Source organism: Sycon ciliatum, chromosome 9, assembly GCF_964019385.1.
Source record: "Sycon ciliatum chromosome 9, ocSycCili1.1, whole genome shotgun sequence".
Taxonomy (NCBI): Eukaryota; Metazoa; Porifera; class Calcarea; order Leucosolenida; family Sycettidae; genus Sycon; species Sycon ciliatum.
In genome coordinates this window covers 29,715,963-29,743,415 of record NC_088651.1, presented here as the reverse complement: position 1 = coordinate 29,743,415, position 27,453 = coordinate 29,715,963, and the positions used below count along the sequence as shown (strand labels likewise).

General features: G+C 48.0%; 1 protein-coding gene across 1 annotated transcript in view; it reads right to left on the bottom strand.

Annotated features, from left to right (window-relative positions):
- Window positions 1-27,453, bottom strand: part of LOC135824423 (protein slit-like) — a 298,036-nt gene that overhangs the window by 166,049 nt on the left and 104,534 nt on the right. Inside the window, exon 7 of the mRNA XM_065337158.1 lies at window positions 12,392-12,463. Within this exon, the coding sequence (XP_065193230.1) occupies window positions 12,392-12,463 (72 nt within the window). The remainder of the gene's footprint in view (window positions 1-12,391; window positions 12,464-27,453) is intronic.

The window sequence follows — 27,453 nt, the reverse complement described above, 5'->3', positions numbered from 1 at the left end:
GTTCCTGGGCAGTGCGACCACGCTGAGCTGGGTACAAGGGATCGCACTTCCACCACTCTGTTCTGTACAAAGGTCTTCCACTCTCGCGTGTCCCCACGGATCCAGTGTAGAGCGATCATGGAATCTGTCCAGCATGCGATTCGACTGACAGAGACGTAACGTGCCAGTGCCTTGCGAACACGGACAATCAGACGGGCGAGGACGAGCGCAGACAGCAGCTCAAGCCGAGGAATAGTCTGCGATGCAAGTGGAGCCACTCTGCTCTTCGAAGTGACAAACTGGACATGGGTCCCAGACTCGGTGTGGATAGCCAGATAGACAACAGCAGCATAAGCATCGGCGGATGCATCACAGAAGCCGTGCAGCTCCACGGCGTGAATATCACCCTGGACAGCAGCAAAGTAACATCGAGGGATTCGTATTGGTTGGCACGACTGAAGCTCTTGAAGTAAAGACGACCACAGTTCCTGCAATGATGGAGTTAGCTGCTCATCCCAGGCAATCTTGATGCGGCATATCTGTTGGAAGAATTTCTTCAGGGGAAGAACGAGGGGTGAGAGGAAGCCGACAGGGTCGAAGACTTGTGACGCCAATGCAATAACTTGTCTCTTGGTCAGCGGCTTATCAGCTACTTCCTGGAAAACTTGGCTGATGTTGATTACTAGCTCATCTTGCTGACGGTCCCAGGGAATTCCAAGTACCTTATCCAACAACCCAGCTTCTTCAGCTCCCAGTGAAGACTTAGCGTAGGACTGGTCGTCTGTTGACACAGGTTCAGCTGCTTGCTCGACTGCTGGTGGTGTTAGCGATTGTAGCGACCGTTCATTTTCATCAATACGCGCAATGCGAGCCGTTGAGTTTGACTGGAACTTTCTTGCATTGAATCCACCGACTGCCAGGCGACTCTTCATCTTGCTGTACAGCAGATAGGCCGTATCATCATCATCAGCTCCGTTGATCAGATCATCAACGTAGGTGTTCTCAAGGAACGAGGCTACGAAGTCGGGATCATCGGCGTACAGGTTGATATGATGGCGGAGCGTAGCGTTCAGCAAGAAGGGACTGCATGATCAGGGGCGTCACACACGGTACGACCACTACGACCATGGTCGTACCACTTTTCGTCCAGGATGGTCCACCCAATTCATCCGAAAAAGCAATAAAAAAATTCAAGGATCTTCGGACTTGTACAAAACATCGCAACTGTTACTTTCATTGCAAGGAGCATACTGACTTGATGCCTAGCACTAGCAGCTAGCTATTGCCCAAGACTCCAGGCGGCTATCCATTACGATAGGCGGTTGGAGTCACGGTTAGAGACAACCAGACGATGGATTCCTCACGGACGCATTCACTGCAAACTTGACGGAAACAGAGCTGAGCTGGCGGCAATCACTGGGTCCAGAACTAAAAATTTCCAAGATCTACCATGTTACAATGGCGATCAGCACGTCAAGAGACACTACATGTATGTCACTTGTCAGCTACAACATAATAATTATATTCTTTCCACAACGACACCTACCTAGTACCTCTGGCTCCTGACGATCTACTGCAAGCGGATTCGAAAATGCATTACACCCGCGAACGCAGCGCTTGTCAACGGAAAAGGGAAGCGCTTCATTCTCCGAAGCTGAAAAGTGTTTGGACTGCTGCTCCACGGCGGCAGAATATTCTGCAGCTGTTCACCGACACGACCCGCTTCACCTATATTATAACGATTTACGATCGTTTCGTTCCCCGAGTTTTCCGGTAGCAGCAACAAGAATTTCGTCCGCGACGACAGGATGAAAGTCTCTCGCAAACTAAAGTCCTGTTGCCACGAAGACAGAGAAGATTCCGCAAGCGCTTTCTTCTGCTTCCATTGTTGTAGCTCTCCGGTCCACTGGCAGATCTTTCAATCCCACCGAACAAAAACAAAGGATCTTCTTCTCTCTCTAAAAACAACTAAAATTGTTTGCGACTGTCCAGGCCGGACGTGTACATAGTGTACGCGACGCGGCAGACTTTTGCAGGACACGACATACATGTACGTTTTTGCATAGCCGCTGGCGCTAGAACGCTCAGCACGCTGGTACTTCGGATTTTGCGATTTTTTCGAGGGCAATGGCCCTGAATCATTGAATCAATGGGTTCCATTTGCCTTGCTTGGCTACCTACGATGTACAGAAAATACCAAAAATCCATGAGAAGTATGTCTTTGGAGCTGGAGTGGGGTTGTCGAATAAGTGCTAGGGGAACCCTCCTTTGCGGCTGTAGAGTGCTAAAACGTGGTCTGTTAGCCGAAAAATCCTTATTTTTTTCTCCGGGGGACACCCCCGGACCCCCGGTCGTACCACTCCCAGCCACCCTGTGACGCCCCTGGCATGTCAGACCGAAAACCACTCTCGTGAAGCGGTACGTCAACACTTGTGGTGATTCGCTGAACGGGTCGTCCACCCACAGAAACCGGACGGCGTTGCGGTCGGACTCAGCAAGCTCGACCATGAGAAATGCCTTCTCAATATCACCAACTACTGCCACCCGATGGTGCCGGAATCTGATGATAATGTCCAGAATGTTTTCGGTCATTGCTGGACCTGAGTACAAACACTCATTCAGGCTTGGCCCCTGACAAGTCTTCGCCGATGCGTCGAATACCACCCGGACCTTTGTGGTCTTCTTGTCGTTCCTAACGACGGGATGATGTGGCAGATAATGAGCCTTTCCCATGGCGTTAGGGTCAGACTGTGCAACAGGCTCGATGATGCCTAAAGTCAGCTGCTCGGCAAAGACTGCTTGGTACGCTGTACATACCAATGGCTCTTTCTTGAGGCGCTCGAGCAGTGACCGCAGCCGACGCTCACTTAGCCGATGGTTGTCAGGTAGAGCTGCATGGCACTCTTTCCACGGCAAATCGACCACATAGCGGGTGTTGGCAAACCGTATGCGCTGCTCAAACTGCTCGTACACGGACAGTTCCTTGGGAAGAATGCCGATCGACTCCAACGTCCAGAACTTCTCTAAGGTCGACGTGAGCTGGGGCGTGTTACTCGGTGTAGTACAGGTTAACACATGAAGATGCATGAGATTCACAGCTGCTGGTGATGGTAGCACTGACATTGGCATGGGCCCTGAGAGCACCCATCCCAGTCTAGTGCTGAGCGCAACAGGCCCGGCATCACCACGGACAACCTTGCCAGACACTACTTGCCAGTAGAAGTCCGCGCCAATCAGGATGTCAACTGTGGCATCACCTGCACAGTCGTCGGCAAGTTCAAGTCCTTTGAACTGAGGAAATGCTGCAGCAGCCTTGCTAGGGTACTGTGTTTGGACTGGTGGGCTGATGTGTGGCACGGAGAGCATTGGGACCGTGAGTTGGCCATCTCTGAGCTTCAGGCAGACCATCACCACGGCACGAACTTGGGGGCTTCCACCTGTGGACCCAAATGGTTGTACTACCACTGTCTCTTGGCACTTGGACTGCAGTTTCAATTGGGTGCAGATGTCTTCTCGAACAAATGACCGTTGACTGCCACTGTCAAGGATCACACGGGCAGTGATGCACTGCTTGGGCTTGTCCGGTCGACAGATAGTGGCCTTAGCAGTTTGCAGCAAGACAACCTGCGTACTATCTCCACAGAAGAGCGCAACATCATGCCTCTCATGGTTCTGTCTGGCACCGCTCATATCCCTCTGTGAGTCGCAGATGCTGGAGTGGTGCTTGCCCTCACAGAATGTACACCGTGCCTTCGAACTGCATGCACGTGATAAATGGTTTGGCTTAGCGCAATTAAAGCATCGACCCTTACTCTTTAGTAGCTCTTTCCGCCTGCCGGTATCTGTGATGACGTGACAGTTGTTCATGGTGTGATCCTGATTGCAGTATGCACACCGTCCTGGTGTTGCTGCAGTAAACAAGGCCGAAGCAGTGGCTGTACTCTCCGATGGACTGCCATGTGTGAACGATGCCGACACTGCTTTCTCCTCCGGACCCTTGTTCGGGAATTTCTCCAGCTGCACACGCTCACGAGCGCGGAGCTCACCATGGATATGGTGCAACAGAATGTCTAACTCCCAGTTCTCCTCCTCGACTTCACGGCTAATAATCAGGCGGAGCTCGTCAGGCAGTCGGCTCATCAGCACTGGTGCGAGCAAGGCTCCGTATGCCTCTGACTTCACGCCCAGAGACCGGAGACTGCGGATGTTCGACTCAAAAGTATCGTATAAACGACGCAGGCGGCGGAGATCGGTTGTACGTACCGGATCCACGTGTAGGAGCAGCTCCATGTGCTTCCTCACGATCCTCTTGGTGTTGCCGAAGCGCGTTGTCAAGATATCCACTGCCTCCTCATAATTGGCGGATGTCAGTGCCAGCCCGCCTATCGACTCGGCAGCCTCGCCACGCACCAACGAGCGGAGATAGTTGAATTTCTCCACCTTAGCCAAGCCGGACTGACTGTGTACTGCGGCCGAGAAGGAATCCCAGAAAGTGGGCCACTGCATAATGTCACCACTAAATTGCGGCAACTCCAGTTTCGGGAGCCTGGTTGTACACAATTGTCCCGGAGTGCTGATCAGTGGTGTACTCGTATTGCTCTGAACCTGATCTGAGACACTGAGCTGAGAAGGGCTGGGGGCTACAACCACACCAGATTTCTGCTGCAAGAAATAATCCACTTGTCGGATCACGAGCTTTATGTCCGCCAAGAACGAATCTGCTGTGTCCACTTCTGTCTCTATCTCAGACTCCTCCACCAAATCCAGAATCTGCTCGTCCAGTGTCGCAATTATGGAAACTTTCGCCTTCAGCGTATCCACAAATTGCTGAAGTTCCACGATGGGTTCAGACCCTGCCAGTGTCGATGACTCAGATTTCATTTTTCCAAGGGTTGATAATGCCAGGGTGTTCGTCTTTGTTGCGGACGCTCGGTGGCCACCGCGTTTCCGCTTCAGACGACTCAGCGAAGCGACCTCGCTGACAGGACCAGCGCTGGCATTGGGGTCTGTCATTGTCGCGAATTATAAACTGATTGATGTCCGCGACTACAACCAGCGGCAAAACGACTCGACGGCTCGAAGGACCATGTTTGATATGTCAGAATATTCGTCCGAAGACGATCGACCCACGACCATAGAAGACTGTATTAGAATATAATTTATTACTACGACATTGTCACAATGTGGTGACAGGAAACACAACAACTGGACTCTCCAGTCAAAGGGAAAAGAACCAGGCCAAAACCGTTTGGCTGCACCCACAAAAAAAAGGGATAAAGGACGCGCAAATATGAATGCTCGAAAAGACGCAAACAATCACAATCCGGAGTGGAATAATTACAACTCGTCACATATCTGACACCAGATGACAGTAGTTGTAGGAAAGATATGTCAGCCGATGGAATCGCATTGCGGACAAATGGATCAGTGACCTTGGGTAGAGTGTGAAGAGACATTTTCACCTTTTGGTTGTTAGCAACGGCAATTCTTGCAGAAACAACTTCTGTCGGTACATCCGTGGGCTTGTTTGCAGCGACAGTTGACAGCCGCAAGACTTCGCCATGTTCATCAGGTATGTTGAGAGACTGTGCCACACTCCGTCTGATGAAGGACCGTTGACTACCACTATCGAGAAGGACACGTACTGTTGCAACCCCATTGCGTCCGCTCACCGCTGTAGTAGCAGTTTGCAGTAAAGCATTCTTGCCGGGGATGTTGCAGTGGAGTGAGGCGCTGTCCGACTGCGGCTGATAAAGTTGAGTAGCACTTGCCGTGTAGGTGGCGACATTTGTTGCCGTGCTGTAGGATTGGTAAGGACGATTCTCGGTCATTGTGCCAAACTTAGTGGGACACAGGGAGCGGTTGTGGCCAAGCCTACCACAGTGGACACACTTGCGGTCTTTTGTGCGTAGACAGTTGTTGGCTGCGTGCCCTACACGGAGGCAGCGAAAGCATCTCTTCTCTTCAGCCAGGCGGGCCTTTCTGCTGTCCATTGTTGTATGGCGATCACATTCATCATTCCAGTGTGGCTCTCTGCAATAGATGCAGAACAGAGGCTTACTAGCACGTTGTGGTAGGCTTTGATGTGCTGCAAGGACCTGGACTGAGCTGGCTGATGGTCTAGCGTGTTGTCTGGGGTGGTGTGATGATGGCTGGTTGTGTCGATGTTCGTGCTGGAAGTCAGCCATTTTGCGGGCTGTGGCATGACCATCGAGATACTTCTTCAAAGCAGCATGTAGGTCACTGGTTGACCAGGGTTCACAGGGTTTGTTACGTTGTTCTTCGAGTTTAGTTAGAAATCCGACCGGAAACTTTGCCATCAATTGTTGGACGAGCATCCGCTGAGCATTTACTGTTTCTCCTTGTGCCTCTAGCTGACGAAGCAATTGCTTCATATATTCAATTGTGGCTTTGAGTTCTTCAAACTTGTTCATGGGAACTGCAATGCTCATCATCTGAGAATACAACTTCGTGACTATGAGGTCCTGGCGACCGAATTTCTCCTTCAGAACAGAAATAGCAACAGGATAGTTTGTTGACGTAATTGGTATACCGTCTACGGCTCTCGCAGCATCACCCTCGAGAATGGTTTTCAAATAAGTGATTTTTGCGACGTCCGGTAGCTTGGCGTTGTCATGGACAGTCGATTCAAAGGCTTGCCAGAACTCCGTCCATTTGAGGTTAGCCCCATCCCTCACACAAACAAGTCAACAAGAGGCATCTTTGGATTGAGGAGTGCTGGTTTCGAAAACAACTGGTTTGAAGCTCAAAGTAGAGCTGGTGTTAGCTCAGAGCAGAGCTGCTGTTAGCTCAAATTAGAGCTGCTGTTAGCTCAAAGTAGAGCTGCGGTTAGCTCAAAGTAGAGCTGCTGTTAGCTCAAAGTAGAGCTGCTGTTAGCTCAACGTAGAGCTGCAATGCTAAATGGATGTAATATAGCGCAAGGCAGAGCCGCAGCAAATAGCTAGATAACACCAGTTGTGAGAGTGGACCCGATTAGTGGGTACGATAATTATGATGGTGTGAATAAGTTGGATAGGGAGGGATGGTGGGAAAAGAAACACTGCTGAAGCACGATCCGTTGTCTGGAAGAACACAACAGGGCAAGCAAGATTTGTTTTTCTTTTCCGCAAAATGGGCTGGTGCCATTTGTGATTACGCAGCAAAACAAAGCGCATGACGTCAGTCTTGAATGCAGTGCAGTGTGTGCGCTAGTTCGGATTGTTGCTAACAAGTACTAGCACAGCTAGTACACCGATATCACCGTGGAAGTGTTGGAGTTGGAGGGCTGGCAACTTCACCCGGACGTTACTTTGCGAATTTACTCCTGTGGCGGCTGTGGCTGCTTGTGCGGCGGCGGCGGCCACAGCAGTAATTAAGTCTGCTTGGCTGATTGCTGGTGTGGGTGCATCAGGCGGTGTGGTGGATAACACAGGACTTGCTCCTGGTGTGGTTACGATTGTGGTGATGGGTACATCTGTGGGTGTTGTCGATTTACTGGTGAAACTGGCAGCCACTGGGTGACCAGGTGATGACGTAGGGCTGCTGCAGCGCCCACTTGTTTCCTCTGTAGCTGGAGTAGAACTCGCCTGATTATCCGCTGCTGCAGTAAGTTCTTGTGGGGATTTTTTTCCAGGGCCTATGATGCCCTGCTGCTGTAACAGACCCACAGCATCGGTAATGGAGCGGCACTCCTGATCGAAATTCTCCTCCCATAGATCAAGTTCCTGTAGTTGATCGTCAAACGACTCGTCGTCAATGATTGTTTCTATGTGCCGCCGGACTTCTTCCGACAGTCGATCCACTTCCGCAACAAGTGGCTGAATTCTTTCGATGTCTTCCTGTAAGACTACATAACTAATTTTTGTAGAGCCGAGCTCTCTTTCAATGCGTCGCCGAAACCTTGTTACGCGGCCTTTGGCGCTGCCTCGGGCTCGCAGGAGTTTGGTCAAGTCTGCGCTGACTTGTGTTTCTTGGGTTTCCTTTTGTGGGCCTGGCGCTGTTGGCTGCCTCGTTGAATTTGAATCACTACTCCTAGAACTCTCCATGGTCACAGCACCATGTCGCGAAATGACTTGTAATTATTCTTTTATTCCTCGCGATATATCACCAGGCAAAGAGAACCAGAGTACAACTACCACTCAGATTGGCAAGAAGAAGAAGCACCAAAAACCTTTCTCTGTTCAAACTGTTCCTTCTCCAATCCCCTCCAAAAATCTACCAAGAACTAAACTTATGTGGCAATATTTTCCACATTCAAGAAATCGGATAAAATACGAGTAAAAAATGAAACCGCAGTGATTCACCGGCACAAATACATGGTGGGCACAGTACAGAAAAACTATATTCATGACTCAGACTGACGTCATGACATACAGCATTTACTTGACAGTCACTCTCACACAGACGGAACCAGATTCTCACACTCTGACACCGCGTACTTTTGCATCCACTACACTATAAACGTCATACATTACACCATACTCGCACGTACACTTAAGACCATATTTTTCCTGGTGCTGGGATGACTGCTCAGCAAGCTTTCTCTCTCCCACTCTATTGCTCGAATTCTTTATTATCTCCCAACCTTTTTGTCACATCCTAGCAGCCTACCCGTGCTTTGTTGCCGCGTGCCGAGCCTTCCCGTTTGGCTTTGAGAAACGCTCGTATCGCGACGTTCAATGTTCATGCACTGTTTCCGAACTCAAAACACCGACACCTCGCTCGTGATTTGCAACTGTATCGGGTCGACTTCTGTGGACTTCAGGAGCTGAAAGCAAAGGATCCGTTCGTCAGATGTACTAGTAAAGCTCACAGGCTAGCAAGCTTTGGCCTGACAGACGACAGCCATGGCGGAATTGGCTTCTCTGTTTCAAAAATATTTGAACTGTGCATTTCAAAAGTAAACAAAAACTGTCGGATCTGGTTGGCTGTGTTGAACTATCGTTTCCGCAAGCCAAAAACTCATCACTGCCAGTTCGGTTTGTCGTGGCACATGGACCCACGAACCCAAAGTCAAAGGAAGAGCCTGAGCTCATAGACCAGTTCTACGACGCACTATCTTCCGCATGGAATGGGACAAGCTGCTTGTCATCGCAGTGGGGGATTTCAACAGCAAAGTTGGCAGCGCTGTCACCTCGTGTGTCGGAAATGACAGCAAGGGAACTCGCAATGAGAACGACCAGGCGCTAGTGGACTGGGCAAAAACCCGAATCAGTTGTTGCTAGCCAGCATAGTATTCCGCTATTCACTACGCTACCGAACAACATGGACAGCAAGAGGTTAAAGACAGCAATACGATTCGTACTGGGAATATAAGCAACAGGATTGACTATGTGGTGGCTCCACCACGTTGTAAGCCTATCATTAACAAGGCCAGATCGTATGCTGGTACAAAAGTGTTCAGTGACCAGAAGCTAGTCATTGCTGACATGCTTTTCTGTGAGCTATTCAAAATCTTCCTAACAGAATCAAAAAAGGGGACTCGGTATGCTGTTCATGGATAAGTAGATGGCTGCCGTAGACGGGGATATCGATCGGTTCTTCAGGCACACCTTCAAATAACTCCGGCAAGTGATGCTCCCGCTGATGTCTGGCCAGCTGCCACATATTCAATCAAGTCTGCAGCAGACACCAACATTGGTCATCTGCACCGATCCGTGGCTAAGAACCGTTTGGTTCAACTAAACGCACAGGTTGCTGAGGTTCCACAGCGGCAACGGGAACTGCGAGTATTAGCTGAGTACTGACACCATGATGTTGCACAGCTGAAGAAGAAGCGCAATTGTGTCATGAATGAAATCCGTCATATCCAATGGACTGGTGCCTACTCTCAGCTGGGCAGAATTGCCGAGGCGGTCGAGAGCGCTCCAACCTCTACGCAAAATAATGTTTATAGCAGCCTCCCAGCTCAAACGTGGCAAGCCACAGCAGCACTTCATTGAGTCGGTTTATGGACACATCCTCATCCGCGACGAGCAAAAGGCATCTCGCATACGTTATCACTATCAATGGCAGTTTTTTTACACTTCTGAAGACCCGCTGCCACACGCAGCTCTGCACACACTGGAGGCACCCATTTCCACTCAAGAGGTAGAGGCGACTGCGAAATCAGGATACATGTGGGCATGATGGCGTATGCGCAGAACTCCTGAAGTACGGTGCTGTGGACATCTCCCCGATCATCAACATCATGATCAACAACAGCATCACCCAGGGCGACGACCTGTGTAGTGTTCTTGATCCAGGCATATTGATACCGTTACCGAAACCTAACAAGGCCTGGGGACCAATTGCAAACCTGCAATCGATGGTATTGCTGAATACACTGCGCAGGGTCATTTCACTCGTTGTGCTCAAACTAATTGCAACGCGTGTGTCGCATTATTTTCGATTCACTTCGCTGTGTTGCTAACTGCCCGTATTCGTCCGGATTTTTACGGAGAAAACGAAGTTTTGTCCGCAGTACGGTTTCCAATCGAATATCCCGCAAACGATCATGCAAACGATCATGTATATGAACGACTACTATAACCATCGTAACTCCATCATTTCTTGTGCAAATCCAATAATCGCATGGCCTTCAAGCTGTCCAATGCAACAATGGCTGAAGTGATTTCTGACTAATGAGATATCGTGCGCCGTGTTCAGGCATTCTTACCTTGGCAAAATCAATTTTTGGTCGAATTCTCCACCATTTTGGGGGAAATCCCTTTTTGCGTGCTCTTTGAGCGACTGAGCACTATAATTATAATGATGTGGCCGGCTGAAGATTTTTTTGGAATCGGCTCGATATATTTGAGCGTTCCGTGAAGAAGGAGAGTGGAATGGTGTTGTTGGGACGATTTGCTTGCATATTAGGCTAAGAGACGACTTTGCTGTGTTACCGCGCCTGATTTGTTACAGCTTCATAATGGAGCTTGGCGTCCTGGCGTTGACCCTGCCTAGAGCTTTCCAACGAGCCCAAGATTGTGAAAATCAAGCGAAGTAGACCAAAGTTATGACCTGGTGTAGTTGAAAATTGTACTGAATTTGCACGTAGGCTTCACAAGTGAACTAAATCAGTCAAAATGTTGACCTGAAAAACGAGTACGGAAAACTCATGGCATTGGGCAATACGCATGGGGTAGAGGGCACTTGGTAACACTGACTTCGTCTGGTTTTAGGCAAGGCCGTGGCACTGCCGATGTGGTGTGGACACAGCGCTGGATTTCAGCTAAAGCCACCCACTTCGTGTGGGATCGCCACGTCCTTGGCCTCGACATGTCAAAAGCATTTGACACCAGTAGCTTCATGAAGTAGAATAGTTCGCCTCATCCTCAACACGTAGATGATACCATAATGTGGGTTATCCGAAAAGATGGCAGTTCCCCAATGAGGCTGTTCTATACACACCTGCTATTGAAGGACCATACATGAACATAGCGCTTCTTGTCGATTTGGAATAATTTATTTTATTTTATATATATTTTTGGTATGAATCCTTTTTTTTCTTCTGAGTCCTTTTTTCATTATTGTCATCTGTTTTGTTTTTGGTCTTTTTGGTGAATTCGTAAAAGCGTAATTAGCTGTTTTCTCGAGCATCCTGCGAACATCCCCTACAGCATAATCCGTTCACTTTCTGAGCATAATCTGATTACCCCTACTAGTGTGCAGAAGGAACTATGACACTATGTAAAATTACAAGGGTTGTGACTGAGAGGAGCATCATGGCGAGTCGATTGTCCAAGTCGGTTGTATTGCGTAGATAATGGTAGACAAGAGCAGTGATGTAGCAATGGGAGTTAGGATAAAGAAAACGAGCTGTGTGACGTTGACCGATCACTAGAATGATAAAACTTCTTTGTGCTCTCGCACACATGTTGTCCAGGCGAAAGGCGCCCAGCCTCCCTGCCTATCCGACCCACCATACACAATAACAAAACTGAACTAAAGTTTTATAGAATTTTTAAATTATTCGACAAAACGGAGACGGGCAACGGACAAACAGAGAAGACCGGACACAACAAGCGAAACTGGAAACTAAAGAAAAAGACAAACATCACGGCAGCATATGAGCATGCGCGTCAACAAAACAAAATGCACGGCAATGACGTAACCGTTCCATGGTGCATGCACAAACTGCATGTGAAACCAAAACAGTCCAACTGGGGGAAAAGGAGAGCGCAAAACAAAACAAAATATACCAAAGGACCACAACAAAATTGAGCCATGAAACGTCTTTCTTTCCAATAAAAATGATATGCAACAAGCGCTTTACACAAAGCATCTACAACTGTTCCCGTCAATCCATTGCAGCAGATAATAATACTCACAGATATTAGAGGTTTGTTCATCACGTATCCAGCAGTACTCTATATACACACAGTTATAATTGCTATTCTCTGCGTTCAGTGGTGCAGTTGATAATACTTACAGTTCTCGGAGGTTTGTGAGACCAGTGAACACACCGTCACTTAGAGTCTCGATCTGATTACTCCACAAATATCTACAAACGACAAAGCACAAAGACAATGTTGTTCTTGCTTAGTTCCGGGTAGTGCACAAAACACCGAGTCTAGAAAATTGCAGTTCTAATCTATTAGGCCGAATCGTGACCTTGTTTTCAGAAAAAACCTAGACTACTAACCACAACATGACTCGTTTGCACCTGGGTTAGATTGCACAGTTCACATACACCACTGTTAATATAGTCTCCGGCATTTGACAAACTCCTACAGTACTCCTCATGCATGACATTGTGATGAAGCTAGGTGTCAAGACGTCGAATTGTAGTTAGACCGCTTTGTCAAATATCGTACTGGTCTCGTCATCGTCCAGTAGCAATCGACATTCTTTGTTCCGTTGGGACTGTAGCTTTTGCTCGTTTTCGTTGCGTTTGCCTTCCCCTCTTTGGTCTTTTTATAACCTTGAACCTTCCAAGTTGGAAGGCTGTCGGTTAGCGCTACGGAGATGTGTTGAAGCTAGGTGTCAGGACGTCGAATGTCTCAGGACTCTTGTCAGTTTTGTGCCTAGTTATTGCACTTTCTGACTGTATATAGTATCCAGTTACAGTGATGGAGAGTTACTCTTAACTCGTATCCATATGTCCTTTTCCTTTCTACATTTATTTATGGCTCAACATCCGAGTCTTTTTTATGGTTCGTTTAATTAATGTTTCGTTATGTTTACAACCCCCCCCCCCTTTTTGGATATATTGTTGAAGAAATGGAGCAGAAATAAAGGAAGTGCGTGGCATAAGGTTTGAAGTTTCTAGAAATGTCAATGCTTTTCGAACAGAATCTGTCATTGTTTTAGAGAATTATCGGCTATGGGCGAATGCCTCATGGCTTCAATTACTTCAAGTAGTAATCTAAAGGCCATAATCATCTTCGTTCTGCGCTTCCGAAAACTTCAGAACATTTATAAGTTATAGAGGGATACATGATTTTACAATAGCCACTGTAATGCAGTTCTGAACATGTAGGAAGAATTTGTTGCTCCACTTACTGTGCGCTGCCGTCTGTGTATTCCCATGCATGTAACACTTTTCATCCAACGACGGGGGTTTGACCTTTTGACGGTGCCCAGTTTCTACTCTGGACATCTGGACATTGTCTACCTTTCTTTCAAACTTTCGCTAGTTACGGCTCAGCTAGATTCAACCTCTCTGTGTAGGATCTGAATGCGCTCGTTCTTCCTGCTCTTTCCTTTTTGCGTATCACCTGTGACCGTCGGCTGTAGTCGGACCTCCCTTTGCTATTTGGATAGAGACTAAGTGAGATGGAAATAGTGTTGTTCTCCCCCTGGTCCCCGCCACACAGCAACACAAACTCTTGATTGTGTCTCCATTCTTATTATTATAACAAGAAATGACGAAAGCGCAGGAGGAGAATGGAAAACAAAGGTCAAACGAAACGACAACAGGAAAGACACAAAGAAACCACAAAAAACAAGCAGCAATAAAGCGAATACAAATCCATACTGGCCAACCACCAAAATCTCTATACCTTGACAAGACATGAAGAATCCCTGGATTTCTCTCAAAATCCCTGAATGGCTCGAAAACAAGAAAACGTTCGACGGCATAGACTGCAGGTCAGCGTACAGCACGGTTCGACTCTGCAGTGCAGTTCGATCAGTCGGCACCCGCGCCTGCCAGTGCAGATTTTGCAGGCTAGGCTGATCAGGTCTTGAAAGTGCCGTGCACAGTTCGAAGTGCGAGTGGGCACCTTAATTTTTTGAAGAAGAAAGAACGGGACATTCTAGGTGAAACAATGGAGTGTAACGGAGCGTTCAGGAACATTCTGTATCAGACAAAAATGTGACTTTAATGCGAGTTTGTTTCAAATCAAGCAGAACAATATCAAGCCTCCGGTTCTCAATGAAGCGATCGCACCAGATGGTGAAATCCCACAGAATCTTGATCTTCTGGTCCTGTGGAGAGATGTTGGCGTCTGAAGCATCTCTAGCTTCAGGCACGTTACCCGCAGGTGCATGATGCTCTTGGACCGATCACAGTGGTGCTTGTAGCCCTCGTATTCAGAAGGTATCCCATGTTCACGCAGAGGCCAGTCGATTATGACGCTCCAAGTAATCCCGTCCAGCGAGCTTTGAACACTCGCATAGGATATGGGCAACCAACTCGCCTGCCTTCCCACACATTCGAGACAGGTGGCTTCTGCCCTGATGGAAAATATGGGCCTTGAGCAGGTTAGTTGCCAAGGCCTGGTATTGTGTCGCGATGATCAGGTTCTCTGTGATCTTCTTGAGACCACCTGTGATATTCTTGACACCAGGCTTTGTCAGCCAACTACAGATATTCTCGTTGGTCAGTTGTTCTGTTTGGCGGACAAAATACCCATGCAAGGGTTTCTGGGTCCACGCTAAGAGATGTTCTTTTTAAAGCTGCACTTCACCACCTGTGAGGTGTCCGGTGGGACAACCATATGTGGCCACAGAATGGGTGCAGCAAGCTTCATGAGTTCCGTATCTGACTGAAGCACATAACGCTGCAAATTGCTTTTCTCCATGGTGACAACATCATGGATACTTTGCAAACCACGTCCACCCTCCTTGCGACTGACGTACATGCGGGCTACATCAGCGCGTGGATCGAGAGCTCCATGCATAGTCATAAGATTGCCGGTTCTTCGGTCAGCATATTCCAAATCATCTTGCATCCTTGTCAAGTTACCAGCACTATACCGTATCGAAGCTACAGTCCAGGTGTTGATGGCTCTGATGATGTTGTGGCCATTTAGAGCTGAACGGAGTAGTCGTATGAGGCAGATGACGAACAGCAATGGGGATATGGAGTCCCCCTGGAAAATCCCATGCCGAATGGCCGCCGATCCCAAGTTGTTGGTGCCGTTCCAACGGTCAACCTTCCACTGGGCCATGCTAACAGTCATAAGTCTACGTACTGATTCTTGTATACCTAACAGTTCCTATATTATTACTATTAGACCATATATGACATCAGACACTGGACCCTACATATATTATGACATCAGACACTGCACTCGACGGCACAAGAACCAAACACAACATGCCTAAATGTTAGTCGAACGGAATTTCGCAACATTAGGACTATCGCCGGATGTCACGGTTCCACACCGGCCATGATGAATGTCATCCAGAGCCTGAATCTCACAAAGAAACCACAACAAACAAGCAGTATTTAGAGTCAATTCCGGGAATAGCATGCTATATTCCTCGGAAATACCGGCTGCTGATTGGCTGAATCCATGGTTTCCTACCGTACTATGGGATAAGAACAAATATTCTACCAGAAGCCCTATGCCTTCCCGGAGCGCTGAAACCCTTCCTGCCATGATTACTGCTTCTTCAAACGAGCGAGATTTTCTTTGGTTTCACTTCGCTGCACTCGAGCGTGCCTACACGGGACACAAACCTTTTTAAAAAACAATTTTTCTCAATTAAATGATTTTCAACCTAAGCCTGATTTTCGCAGAAGTCGGGCCAATATATGCCCCGCCGCCATAGTAAACACAAATTGAACTACTTCGAATCATGATACCTGTGTATTTTGGGAACAGAAATTTTCAACATGAATAGTTGTGTGTTATTGGCTACAAGTTGACGACAACTAGAACTGAATGATAAGTGATTCTTGACTGCCTACGAATGCTTTCCTGACTCTGATGTAACTGTTATTCTCACCTCTGAAGTCGCCCTTCCCAGGTCTCCTCAATTGTTCCCTGTGCCTTTGCTTCTCCGAGTTACTCTTCCAATTGGCATTGCCTCTGTATCTAATTTGCTTGGTTTCCTGGCGTTCACGGTCGTTCTCACCTCCAGTGCCAACGATCACACGTCCGTACGCCTCTTCAGTTGAATCGTAAATCTTCTTGGGCTCGATAGTTCTGTTTGTATTATTGTGTGATTCCGCATGGTTCGTACTCTCTCTGTACCATGTTAGCCTGAGTGTTTCTAAGCCCCGCACATGACCAGGAAGAGGAGATGGACTAGTGAATCAACAGTGGACGTAGATGAGGACGATCAGATATAGATCGCACCCCCATTATCGGTGGATGACCCCCACGGGACCTAAAAGTACATGCTGACGAATGCGTGCGCCCCGGTGTTGAATCGTTTTACCTACGTACCGATTACTTTAACTTCCGCATTGAAATTTAAAAAAAATGATAAGATTCGTTTCACTCATGGTAGGTAGAACAATATTCCTCACAATTACCACTTTACAGCTTTACACGCGGGTACGACAAAGATACAATGGCATCACCTCTTTCTCGATTCAAGCAGAGCCAGCACCTACCCAGATCAAACACAAAAGCACAGGGCGTCTATCTGGTCCAAACGTTATTGTCTTCCCCGAAAATGGTTCGTTACTAATAAGCTTTGCTAGGAATGTCTTCGGATAACCAATCTTTGTTGTTATTCCTTGTCTTGCAACTTTGCATGTGCTGAAATGGTCGTCAACTTGCCTTCTGTGCTTGTCTTACTTGGGCAGCAGCCTTGAGATCTGCCGGTGCTTCTGACGCAGTGTAAATTTCGACTTGAAGTAGCGCCGGTGTTGTATTGCACATAAAGCCTTTCTTTTAAAATATTACTACGGTCCCATACCCAACTTATAAAATGATAATGAAAGCCACTGGTACTGAGATTAGGACAAGCGTAACAACAACTGAGCACAGACTACACTGAGATGCTGTTGTGAGGGTGGGCCATTGATGGCTCTGTCAACGTGAGGTGTGCGAATCACGGGCAAAACGCCCTGAATCCATCAGCATCACCGCACGGCGACTGCCGATTTTTCCCTTCACGCAAGTAGGTCGTGTTCAGGTTAATTACCGACGCTGACGTCGCTGACATGACACCTTTCTGCAACGGGACAATTTCCTTCAGCTATGGGTGTCTCCGGCTCCGTAGGTTCCTGGAGAGCAACGTCTTAAATCTCCAGAGCCCCGAACCGGTTTGCGATTTTATAACGGCGTGGGTGCTTGGGTCGTCGTCAGTAAGCGCACCCTCTTTCTTACTGGCGACCTGCGTTTGGGTAGCGCTGTCCACCATCAGAACAGTCTTTAGCGAGGTGGCCTTGCTTCCTGCAAGCAAGGCAGTGTCCCATTGCTCGCAGTTCGACACGCTCTTGGTCCGTCCGCTTGCAGAGGCCGTGGCCGCGGAAGCTGGGCAAGAGGCGCGACTCTTTACTTGCTGGTGGCCCCGACGTCGGTGGCCCTGACGAACGCTCCATAGTGTTTGCTGCCATGACAGCTTGCTCCAGGGTACACGGATGCTCACGCATGACCTGATGCTAGATGTGAGGCACTAGACCCCTGAAGAACAGCAGCGCTTTGGTGTGGTGGTCAATTTCCGGCACTTGCAGGCTGAGGCGATTAAAGCAGCAATGTATGCATCCAGCGACCCGTGCTGTGCTGCGAAAATTAGTCCCATACGCGATGTTTCCTCGTTGTGCCGTGGTCCGTAAACGTCGCCTAGTGCCGCTTTCAGAGCAGGCCAGTCGGGAACCCATTGGTTAGCTTCCAATACCGCTATCAACCAAAGACGAGCATTTCCAGTCAAAAAATCCTGCCGCGTAGTCGACCCTCTGTGCCGCACTTGGGAGTGCCAACGACCGTAGGGCCATGTCCATTGCAAACGTCCATTCTTTGAATGTAGCGGAATCTTCTCCAAACACAGGCGGCTCTTTCGTAAGGCGGGGTGTTAGCTCCCACGGTTCCGAGTTCGGATGTACCGTTCGGTTTCCTTAGCTAACGCGCTGAGCGGTCTGGATCTCGTTTATCAGCCGAACGACGAGTAGGAGGAGCGTAAGCTGAGCAACCAGAACACCTGTCAAAAGCAGAGTAGTAACCACCCTCTGGTACCAGTTTAAGGTGGCTCCTACCCCTCGGGTCCAAATTTTTTTTGTTTGAAACGTGGCTACAAACGATTGTACTTTGTTCCGTTAGATATCTAGTGTACGGAGACAAATTTTTATCAAGTTCTACCTTCCGGTTTCACTCGGGGGAGGGGCCAAGCATAGCATACTCACAATTGCCAATTTAGGCCAAAAAACACCGGAAAACCACTTTTTTGGCCGTAGCACTGGTAGTTACCCCCTTTTTCTTGATGTCCAACATCAGGACAGCAGTATACTTGGTAAATATCAGCATAAGCTGTAGAAGTGGGTAGAATTCTGCTAGAAGGTGACCTTTTTCTCGTTTCGGAATCATCCCTTTCCCCCAGCCTATAGACATAGTCTCCAGCCATAAGCATCTTGGCATTTTCATTGACTCTAATCTTTCATGGGAACCCCACATCGATTACATATGTAAACGATCAAGTTCATCTTTAGGAATTCTCTCTTCTCACTGTTACCATCTCCCAATCTCTTGTAAACTCCTCTTTTACTCAGCTTACTTACGCCCCATTTTTGATTATGCAGATGCTGGTTGGGCTGGAATTTCCACAACCCGTGCTTCCAAGCTCGAAATTCAACACAAAAAAGTTCTCAAAATCCTCCTCCGAAAACCCCGCATGCTTCCATCTTCCACCCTTTATGCCCTTGCTGACACTTCCCCTTTGTCTAAGAGACGTAATTCACATCTTGTCACCCTTATCCATTCTCTCAAACTCAATCTGTGTCCGCCTCACCTCCACTGTTTCAACTGGTTCTCTTCCCGTAGCACGAGAAACTCCCTTTCCCTTCCGAAACCCAAGTCCTCCTTTCTACTTCACTCTCCCTTTTTTATTGCGTACTCTGCGTGGCTGGCACTTCCCCAAGAAGCTAAGGACCTTTCTTCCCTCCGCCTTTTTAAGAGCCTTGTCGTGCCTTGATTTTGATTTTGTGTTTCTGATTTGGTTGCAATCACTGCTTACCCATGCCGGTTCCTTTTTCTTCTCCTCCCCTTCTCCCTGCCTTGCCGTGGTTGGCTAACACCCTCTCTCTTTGTATTGGCCGGTGTTCTCACTGTGCTATGACATGCTGTAATAAATAAATAAATAAATAAATAATAAATCCCATTTCAGCGCACACGTCCCACATATTAGCCCCGCCCACAAGTACTTGACACTGGACTTGCCCTGTATTCGATGGTTATGCTATCATAACCTAATAATGGTACTGTGTAGCAAGTTTGAGCAGGTTCTACCGAAGGCAACTCGTGAAATAAAACTTTGAAGTTTCAAGTGATGCCATATTTCAAGAATCAGCACATTGCACTGGGACATTGTCCAACGCCTTAGAACCCCTGACTCCACCATATGACAGATACGTGTCTTACAATAATTGATTGCAACATCTTCCGAACATAGTAGTTTGGATCAAGTTTTAGCAGTTTCCACCTAAGCTAACTACCAAAATAGAACCGTTTGAAGTCGCCCACATACTAAATGCCATAGCTGATCATGTGCATTGAGTGTATGGTCTAAAGGTTTTCACAACTAGCTCCAATGCGGCAGATACGTGTCTTACATTACTTGATTGCAACATCTTCAGAACATAGTAGTAGAGCTTTGGATCAAGTTTAGACAATTTCTACCGAAGCAAACTACCAAAATAGTACTTTGAAGTCGCCCACATACTAAATGCCATACATGTAGCTGAGCATGTGTATTGAGTGTACATGTATGCTCTAGTGTTTTTCACAACTTTCTCCAACATGTGAAAAGAATTCGGGTGGACACACCCATTCCCATAGCGCTGCATATCACATCCGAACCAGTTCCGTTATTTTACAACGTTTCGGCACTTGGCCATCATCAGGTAATAACAATGAATACCGTGGAAGCCACACAAGAGCAGTATATACGCAGAGTGTAGCGCCAAAAAAGATGCGAATTATGTCACCTAGTATGACAGAGAGAGAAAAAGGCGCAACTAGCACATCACGGAGGAGAAGCAGCAAAAGGTAGCGCGCATTGTGCTCTGTGAATGGCGTTGCACAGAGTGTAGCGCCAAAAAATAAAATGATGCGAGTTATGTCACCTCTATACAGAGGGGGGGGGGGGGAGAGAGAGAAGGTGCAACTGTGCACATCACGGAGAAGAAGAGCGCGCCGTTGTGCTCTACGAAGTGAGGGTACATGCCAAATAATTATGGTGTTAATTCTAGCACAGGATCTAGGAGGGGAGCACGGAGCCCCATGAGTCAATGCACTATGAGGTTAAAACTTCCATGCCAAACTGTTACCACCAGGGACGCGACGAGGCATCAGGAATAGAATGAGAGGTCGCCCAAAGAGAGGTCGCCCAAAGGGGCCATGTATCTCGTGTATATCCGGGGGACAGGATGTATGTATGCAGAAGAATGTTGTATATCAGCTGAAGTGCAAAGAATGTCCGGAACAATATGTTGGTGAGACTGGCCGCTTTCTTTTTGGCCGCTTTCTTTTTTTGCCAAATAATTATGGTGTTAATTCTAGCACAGGATCTAGGAGGGGAGCACGGAGCCCCATGAGTCAATGCACTATGAGGTTAAAACTTCCATGCCAAACTGTTACCACCAGGGACGCGACGAGGCATCAGGAATAGAATGAGAGGTCGCCCAAAGAGAGGTCGCCCAAAGGGGCCATGTATCTCGTGTATATCCGGGGGACAGGATGTATGTATGCAGAAGAATGTTGTATATCAGCTGAAGTGCAAAGAATGTCCGGAACAATATGTTGGTGAGACTGGCCGCTTTCTGGAAACTCGCCTGGAAGAACATAATGGTGAGGCAAGACGCCAGGAACTCGACAAGCCATGGGGCCAACATTTTCGCACCACTCACCCTGGATGTAAGCTTAACTATGGGCAAAGTGCATTCTCTGCAGTTGAAGTAATAGGAAGAGAGCCTGATCGAGCCCGTCGAAAACTGCGCGAGGCGATTGAGATTCGTGATGCCAAGCCCCATGTGAACATAAGCACCGGATGGGATTTGTTGTGAATTTTCTCAGCTTCCCCTGCTGCTACTTCAATATCACTGAATAATTATAATAGGAGGCGGGTCACTGAAAACCATTCTATTCCTGATGCCTCGTCGCGTCCCTGGTGGTAACAGTTTGGCATGGAAGTTTTAACCTCATAGTGCATTGACTCATGGGGCTCCGTGCTCCCCTCCTAGATCCTGTGCTAGAATTAACACCATAATTATTTGGCATGTACCCTCACTTCGTAGAGCACAACGGCGCGCTCTTCTTCTCCGTGATGTGCACAGTTGCACCTTCTCTCTCTCCCCCCCCCCCTCTGTATAGAGGTGACATAACTCGCATCATTTTATTTTTTGGCGCTACACTCTGTGCAACGCCATTCACAGAGCACAATGCGCGCTACCTTTTGCTGCTTCTCCTCCGTGATGTGCTAGTTGCGCCTTTTTCTCTCTCTCTGTCATACTAGGTGACATAATTCGCATCTTTTTTGGCGCTTCACTCTGCGTATATACTGCTCTTGTGTGGCTTCCACGGTATTCATTGTTATTACCTGATGATGGCCAAGTGCCGAAACGTTGTAAAATAACAGAACTGGTTCGGATGTGATATGCAGCGCTATGGGAATGGGTGTGTCCACCCGAATTCTTTTCACAGATGAAGCTGCAGGAAGCCTCAGCCCTTCTTCAAACTTTCTCCAACATGAAGCCAATACTGATGTGGAATTTGTTGACTGCTTTGTCCAAAACATAGTGCTGAAGCAATGCACATTGGGCACTTTCTACAGGTAATGTAATTATTATAATATACAGTGTTTGCTGCCAACATAGCAAGAAATACTTCTATACTAAATGCGTATCCCACGGGGTACGGTCCAATGGCTTTTCACTTCACATCTAGCCACTGTTCTTCGTGCATTACTTGAATGCTTAGTCTCCGTGGTGATGAAGCTAAGAGCCATACTGGAGAAGTTTCTACTGAAGCTAACTATCAAAAATATAAAATTTCCAAGATGCTACTATTACATCAAGTAGCTGTGTGCAATGACACTCTGTTGAACACAGTAAGAAAAATCGAGTCACTAAAACCCTATTTGCCAGATACAAGCTGTTGAGACTGATAGCAGCTGTATGATCTGATATGGATGGCGGTTCCACACTGACCAGCAACGTTACTTCGAAGTACACTGTGTACATCATGTAAATACAAGCGTATATACAAGCATCACTCCTGTTCTCCACAACCGGCAGTCCTGGGCCACTCCAGCTGGTCAGAGTGCAATAATTTCTGCGGCAGGCTTGACTTGGAAAGCTAATTACAACTGCCATGGCTGCAACATAAGTATTACCAGCGCTTTTACAGCGCTACTTGTATTATAGTATTGTCAATCCATTGTGGTGCGGCATGGCACTCGTTTTCAACAACCGAGTTTATGTCGTTAGTTGCATATCCAACGCCAGTAGAAAAAAGGGGGGGGGGGTGGGGGCAAATTACCACGGTTCAACACTAGTCATACTGAGCGGCGTTATTGCTTGCCAGGCGCGCACACAAAACGCCCGCGTGAGCGCGCATGCATGTACACACCCGAGTGACACACATTGATGCGACTTTAAACTCAACGGCATACGCATGAGTGTGTGCCAGTAGGGCCACATGCCAATTATCGGATTAGTCTGTGAAAGTTGCACGGCACGACAAACTTTCGGACAGTCTAAATATATTACACAATGAATGTGGAATACCCTCCAGTGTGTAAGACCATTTCATATCTATTTCGCAGCGTTTGTGATTTTCGGAGCGTCCCTGTTGATATTTGATGTCCTCACTTGGTTGATGACACAGTCACAAATTATCAAATTCACCTCCAATGCCATCCAATCTGCGTTCCGCGATACATGTACAGTGAACGGTGTTGAGGAAAGCCATGCAGCAATAAAACAGTCGAGACTCCCAAGCAGAGGATACAATTCAACAGCGTATTGAAGTACGAATTGTTCTAAACAATTTTCAAGACACAATTACAAAATTTGAAGTGCGTCTTGAAACGTGTTTGAAGTGCTTCGATGTATTTACCTTCGATCTCCCTGAATCGATCCATCCACAGCTACCTGACGAATTTGCCAGTCAGTGCGGGAGATGATCGAGCAATTTATAATATTAAGAGGGTCGCAAGATGTCAGTGGCACTGGCAGGAAATCTACACAAGCGTGTTCTGAAATAATTTTCTAATACTCCGGCATGATTCAAGAGCGGACTTTGATTTCTCCCTTCTTATGGTACGAGCACCAGTCGACATTGCATTCTTGGAAAATCTTCTGCGAGTGCTGCCTTCCCCTTTCATAGAAAGAACGAGTGAAGAGGAACACTAGCAGCAGGTTCTAGCTAGGTCGCCAGAATTGCAGAAAAGCGAGAAGACGTTTCCTACAACGATTGATCGCACAAAAATCATCGCTACCGAAAAATTTACTGAAAATCTACACTTTTCAAACGATGCGTGCGCAGAGGGTGTGAGCCACCTTAACAGGTTTTTTAAATTGAACTTGGAAAGTAAGAGACCTGGTTGAGCGTGCCTCAACCAGTTATATGCAAAAGGTGATAGTATACATGTGGCAATGGCGCCAATGAAGGTGCTAATAGACTGGCGTAAGATGCATGAGGTGCGAGGAAGTGAACACGGAAAAACTGTTACATCCATCCCAACTCTCACGCTGCAGCCTTTTTTGGAATGTGTATCGAATGCCGAAAAAGCTGAGTGTTTTGGGCAGTATTTCCCCTCAAGATGTAGCCTGGGCGCCGACGACTTCCCCGCCAACCAACCTTCAGCTGATTCCCCCCACCTTGCTCAGCGCACGGCAGAAAAAACTCTCAACTGTTCGTTTCCGCCCTGCCACTGTCAAGAGAGAACTCTAGTGCTTAAATGCTTCGAAAGCTACTGAACCGGATATCATTCCCGCACGAGTTCTGAAGATGTGTGCTGACCCCCTAAGTAAGCCACATTCCAAACTGTTCTCCCTTAGCTTCTACAGCATGGCCATGCCGACATCCTGCAAGACAGCTAGAGTCAAACCCATTCAAAAGAAGAAATCCAAGGACGTGCCTCAGCACTACAGACCTCTGTCTCGGCTGTCTGTAATATCCAGAGTGGTGGAAACGATTGCCAATCGTCAGATAACCAGTTTCCTGGAGTCCCACATTGCCGTCTCCGCGAAACAGTTCGGGTTCAGAAAAGGCCTGAGCACAGCTGACGTCTTAACCAAGTTCCACTCTGAATGGTCCAGAGCAGCCGGCCTTGGAGGAGCCGCCCATGTTTTGACAATAGATGAAGCAGGCGCCTTTGATAAAGTCATCCATGCTGGCCTGCTGCACAAGGCTTCCGTGTACGGTCTAGACGGCCCGCATCTCGGATGGATGGAATGCTACCTGCACATCCGGCGCCTCCAGGCAGTTGTGGGCGGCCAAGAGTCCTCCCTGCACCATATCCAAACAGGGGTACCACAATGTACCATCTTTGGAAATAAGCTGCTCCTCCTGTACGTAAATGACTGCGAGGACACCTTGTCTGCTGTGCTGAGCTTGCAACCTATGCAGATGACACGACACTGTCTCAGTGCATCTCCTCTGCCACCACCAGCATATCCGACTCTGCAGCACAAGTCCAGGAAGCAGTGGATGCCGTCTCCCACTGGGGTTCCAAGTGGAAGGTCAACTTCGAGCCATTCAAATCCCAAGCCCTAATAATCGACCACCGCAAGCCTGACCCAGCGCTCCCACCAGTGCTCAGTGGAGTGACTGTTCCTGAAGAGAAGGAAATTAAACTTCTGGGCATAGCATTCGACTCGCAGCTGTCCTACTCAGCACACCTTCGGGCCATGGCCTCAAAGGCTGCCCAACGCCTACACGTCCTGAGAAAGGATGCACCCCTGTTGGACTCTAGAGGCCGCATGGCAGTCTACAAAGGCTTCGTTCGGCCAAAAGTGGAATACTGCTGCCTGGTGTGGATGGGGTCATGCACTTCCAGGCCGGACAAAGTACAGCTCAAGGCACTGAAGGTGATTGGCAAAGGCGCACGGCTCCCCGGCCTGAAACACCGCCGACTGGTCGCTGCGCTTTCGTTCACTTTCAAGCTGTCTCACCTTCCAACAAAAAGCCCCCAAAGCCCATCCTCCCACCTCAAGCCAATCTCCGCCAGTGGGTCGTCGTTCCACTAGGTTAGCCACGGAGACTGCCCACTGCCACCCTCCCAAGCTCAAGTCGACGCAGCCCGTGCACATTCGTAGCAGTCTCCAGGGTTCATACCCAGACTGCATTATTCCCTTGTGGAACAGCAAACCAGCGACCATTCTGCCAGCACGGCCGCAAACGAGACAGGTCCAATACTTCAAGGAAAATGGAGCTAGTATCTGCTGAACCTGAAGTGGCAAGCAGCCACTGATGCTTTAGGAAACGGGTTAGACCAGCGCCTCACTAGCATCCCCCCCCCCCCCGCCACTCCTTTACCACAATGTGACGTTATCTTTCACTCTGCTTCTCTCACGACCATCTACTCATTGCCCTCGTTCCTCACTACCATTCATTTCCCCTCTTCCACCCCTCCTCATTGTTTTACTTCATTATGGCCCGATTTGTCTGCGTAGACTCCGAGACCTTTGATGTCGGCAGAGCAGCCTGGCCCCGCCACCACTTCTCACACATATTCATGTAGACAGGCAGAATGTCCATGGACCATCACCAATCCTGGTGGCGGAGGTATTCGTTGATGGTGCATTTAAACTTTTGAAGATTTGTGCTACATGGGGTGGCAGTGAATTCCACGTCTGGATTGCACAACACGGAAAACTGCGCAGAATGGCGACAGGTGCTTGACGCGGAAAGGGATTTCTTAGCTGGTAACTATGTCGTCGAGTTGTAGTAAGGCGGGTATGTCCAACACGGCACAGTTGTAGTAAGGCGGGTATGTCCAATAGTCTTACTAGTTTCGCCATCATCCAGTAACTTTCGGCAATCTTTGTTGCCGTGATGCGTAGCTCGTGCTCTTCTTCGTTGCGCTTTCCTTCCCCTCTTAGACCTTTCCGAACCTGAGCCTTCCAAGTTGGAAGGCTGTTGGTTTGCGCCTTGGAGAAGTGTTGGAGCTAGGTGTCAGGTCGGCATATGTCTCAGTACTCCTTGTCAGTTTTGTCGCACTCGCTGACTGTATAAGATCTGGTTACGTTAGTGGACAGTTAGTCATAACTTGTAACATTTTGTCCTTTTCCTTTCACAATTATTTAATCCGCGATATTCATGTTAAAACAAAATGGCGTCACGATTTATTGAAAGTGGTATAGTTGGTGGTACGAGTGTTCAAAACCATTTGAACTTCATACTGTTCGTCTTCTTTTTGACATGCTCTCTTTCCGTCGTCCTTAGCTTTTGTTTGTTGAGAGCTGTTTTGGCTTTCTCCTATACCTCTGGGGGATGCCAAGTGATGGTTTTGAGAGGCTGGTGATGGCTGTGAGCGAGAGTTTGCCGATCGGCGTCGTCCTCGCTATAGCGATGAAAATACTAGTTACTGCGCACCTGGCAGATATCACAACACGTCGGAGCGTCCAGGAGCAAAGGAATCTTGGGTTTTCACTGGAATCTAGTTCCTCCAGCATCGTGTAGCCCACCGTCGGTGAATGGCGGTCCACAAAGGTCGAACCTGGTCTTCTGCAGCATCTCGCAGTCCTGCGAGGCACACTGAATACGCCTGTCATGTATTCTACAAATAAAAATCACGAAGTAGTGGACTTAACAGTGATGAGTCTATCCTGTATGCTGCAAAAGACGCAGGAAATGTGACTGGTGTCTGTACACTCAGTGACTGGACGCCAACACCCCAGTCTTCTCCTGCAGGATCTGTTTGACATTGACATTATGCAGTAGGTCGGCATTGACCTGGTTTGGCAGCTATCGTAATAGTATCTGCCTGGTTGGATGTAGCAGGTTGGTGTTTGCTCGTCGTCCAGTCCGGAATTTTCTTGTAACTCACGGTAGAGTACGCGCAGGGTTTGTGATCATCCCTGTTCACTTCAATATTATCAAACACAACGTTCCCTTTGTCACTCATCTTATCCTGAGTACTGAATTTGCT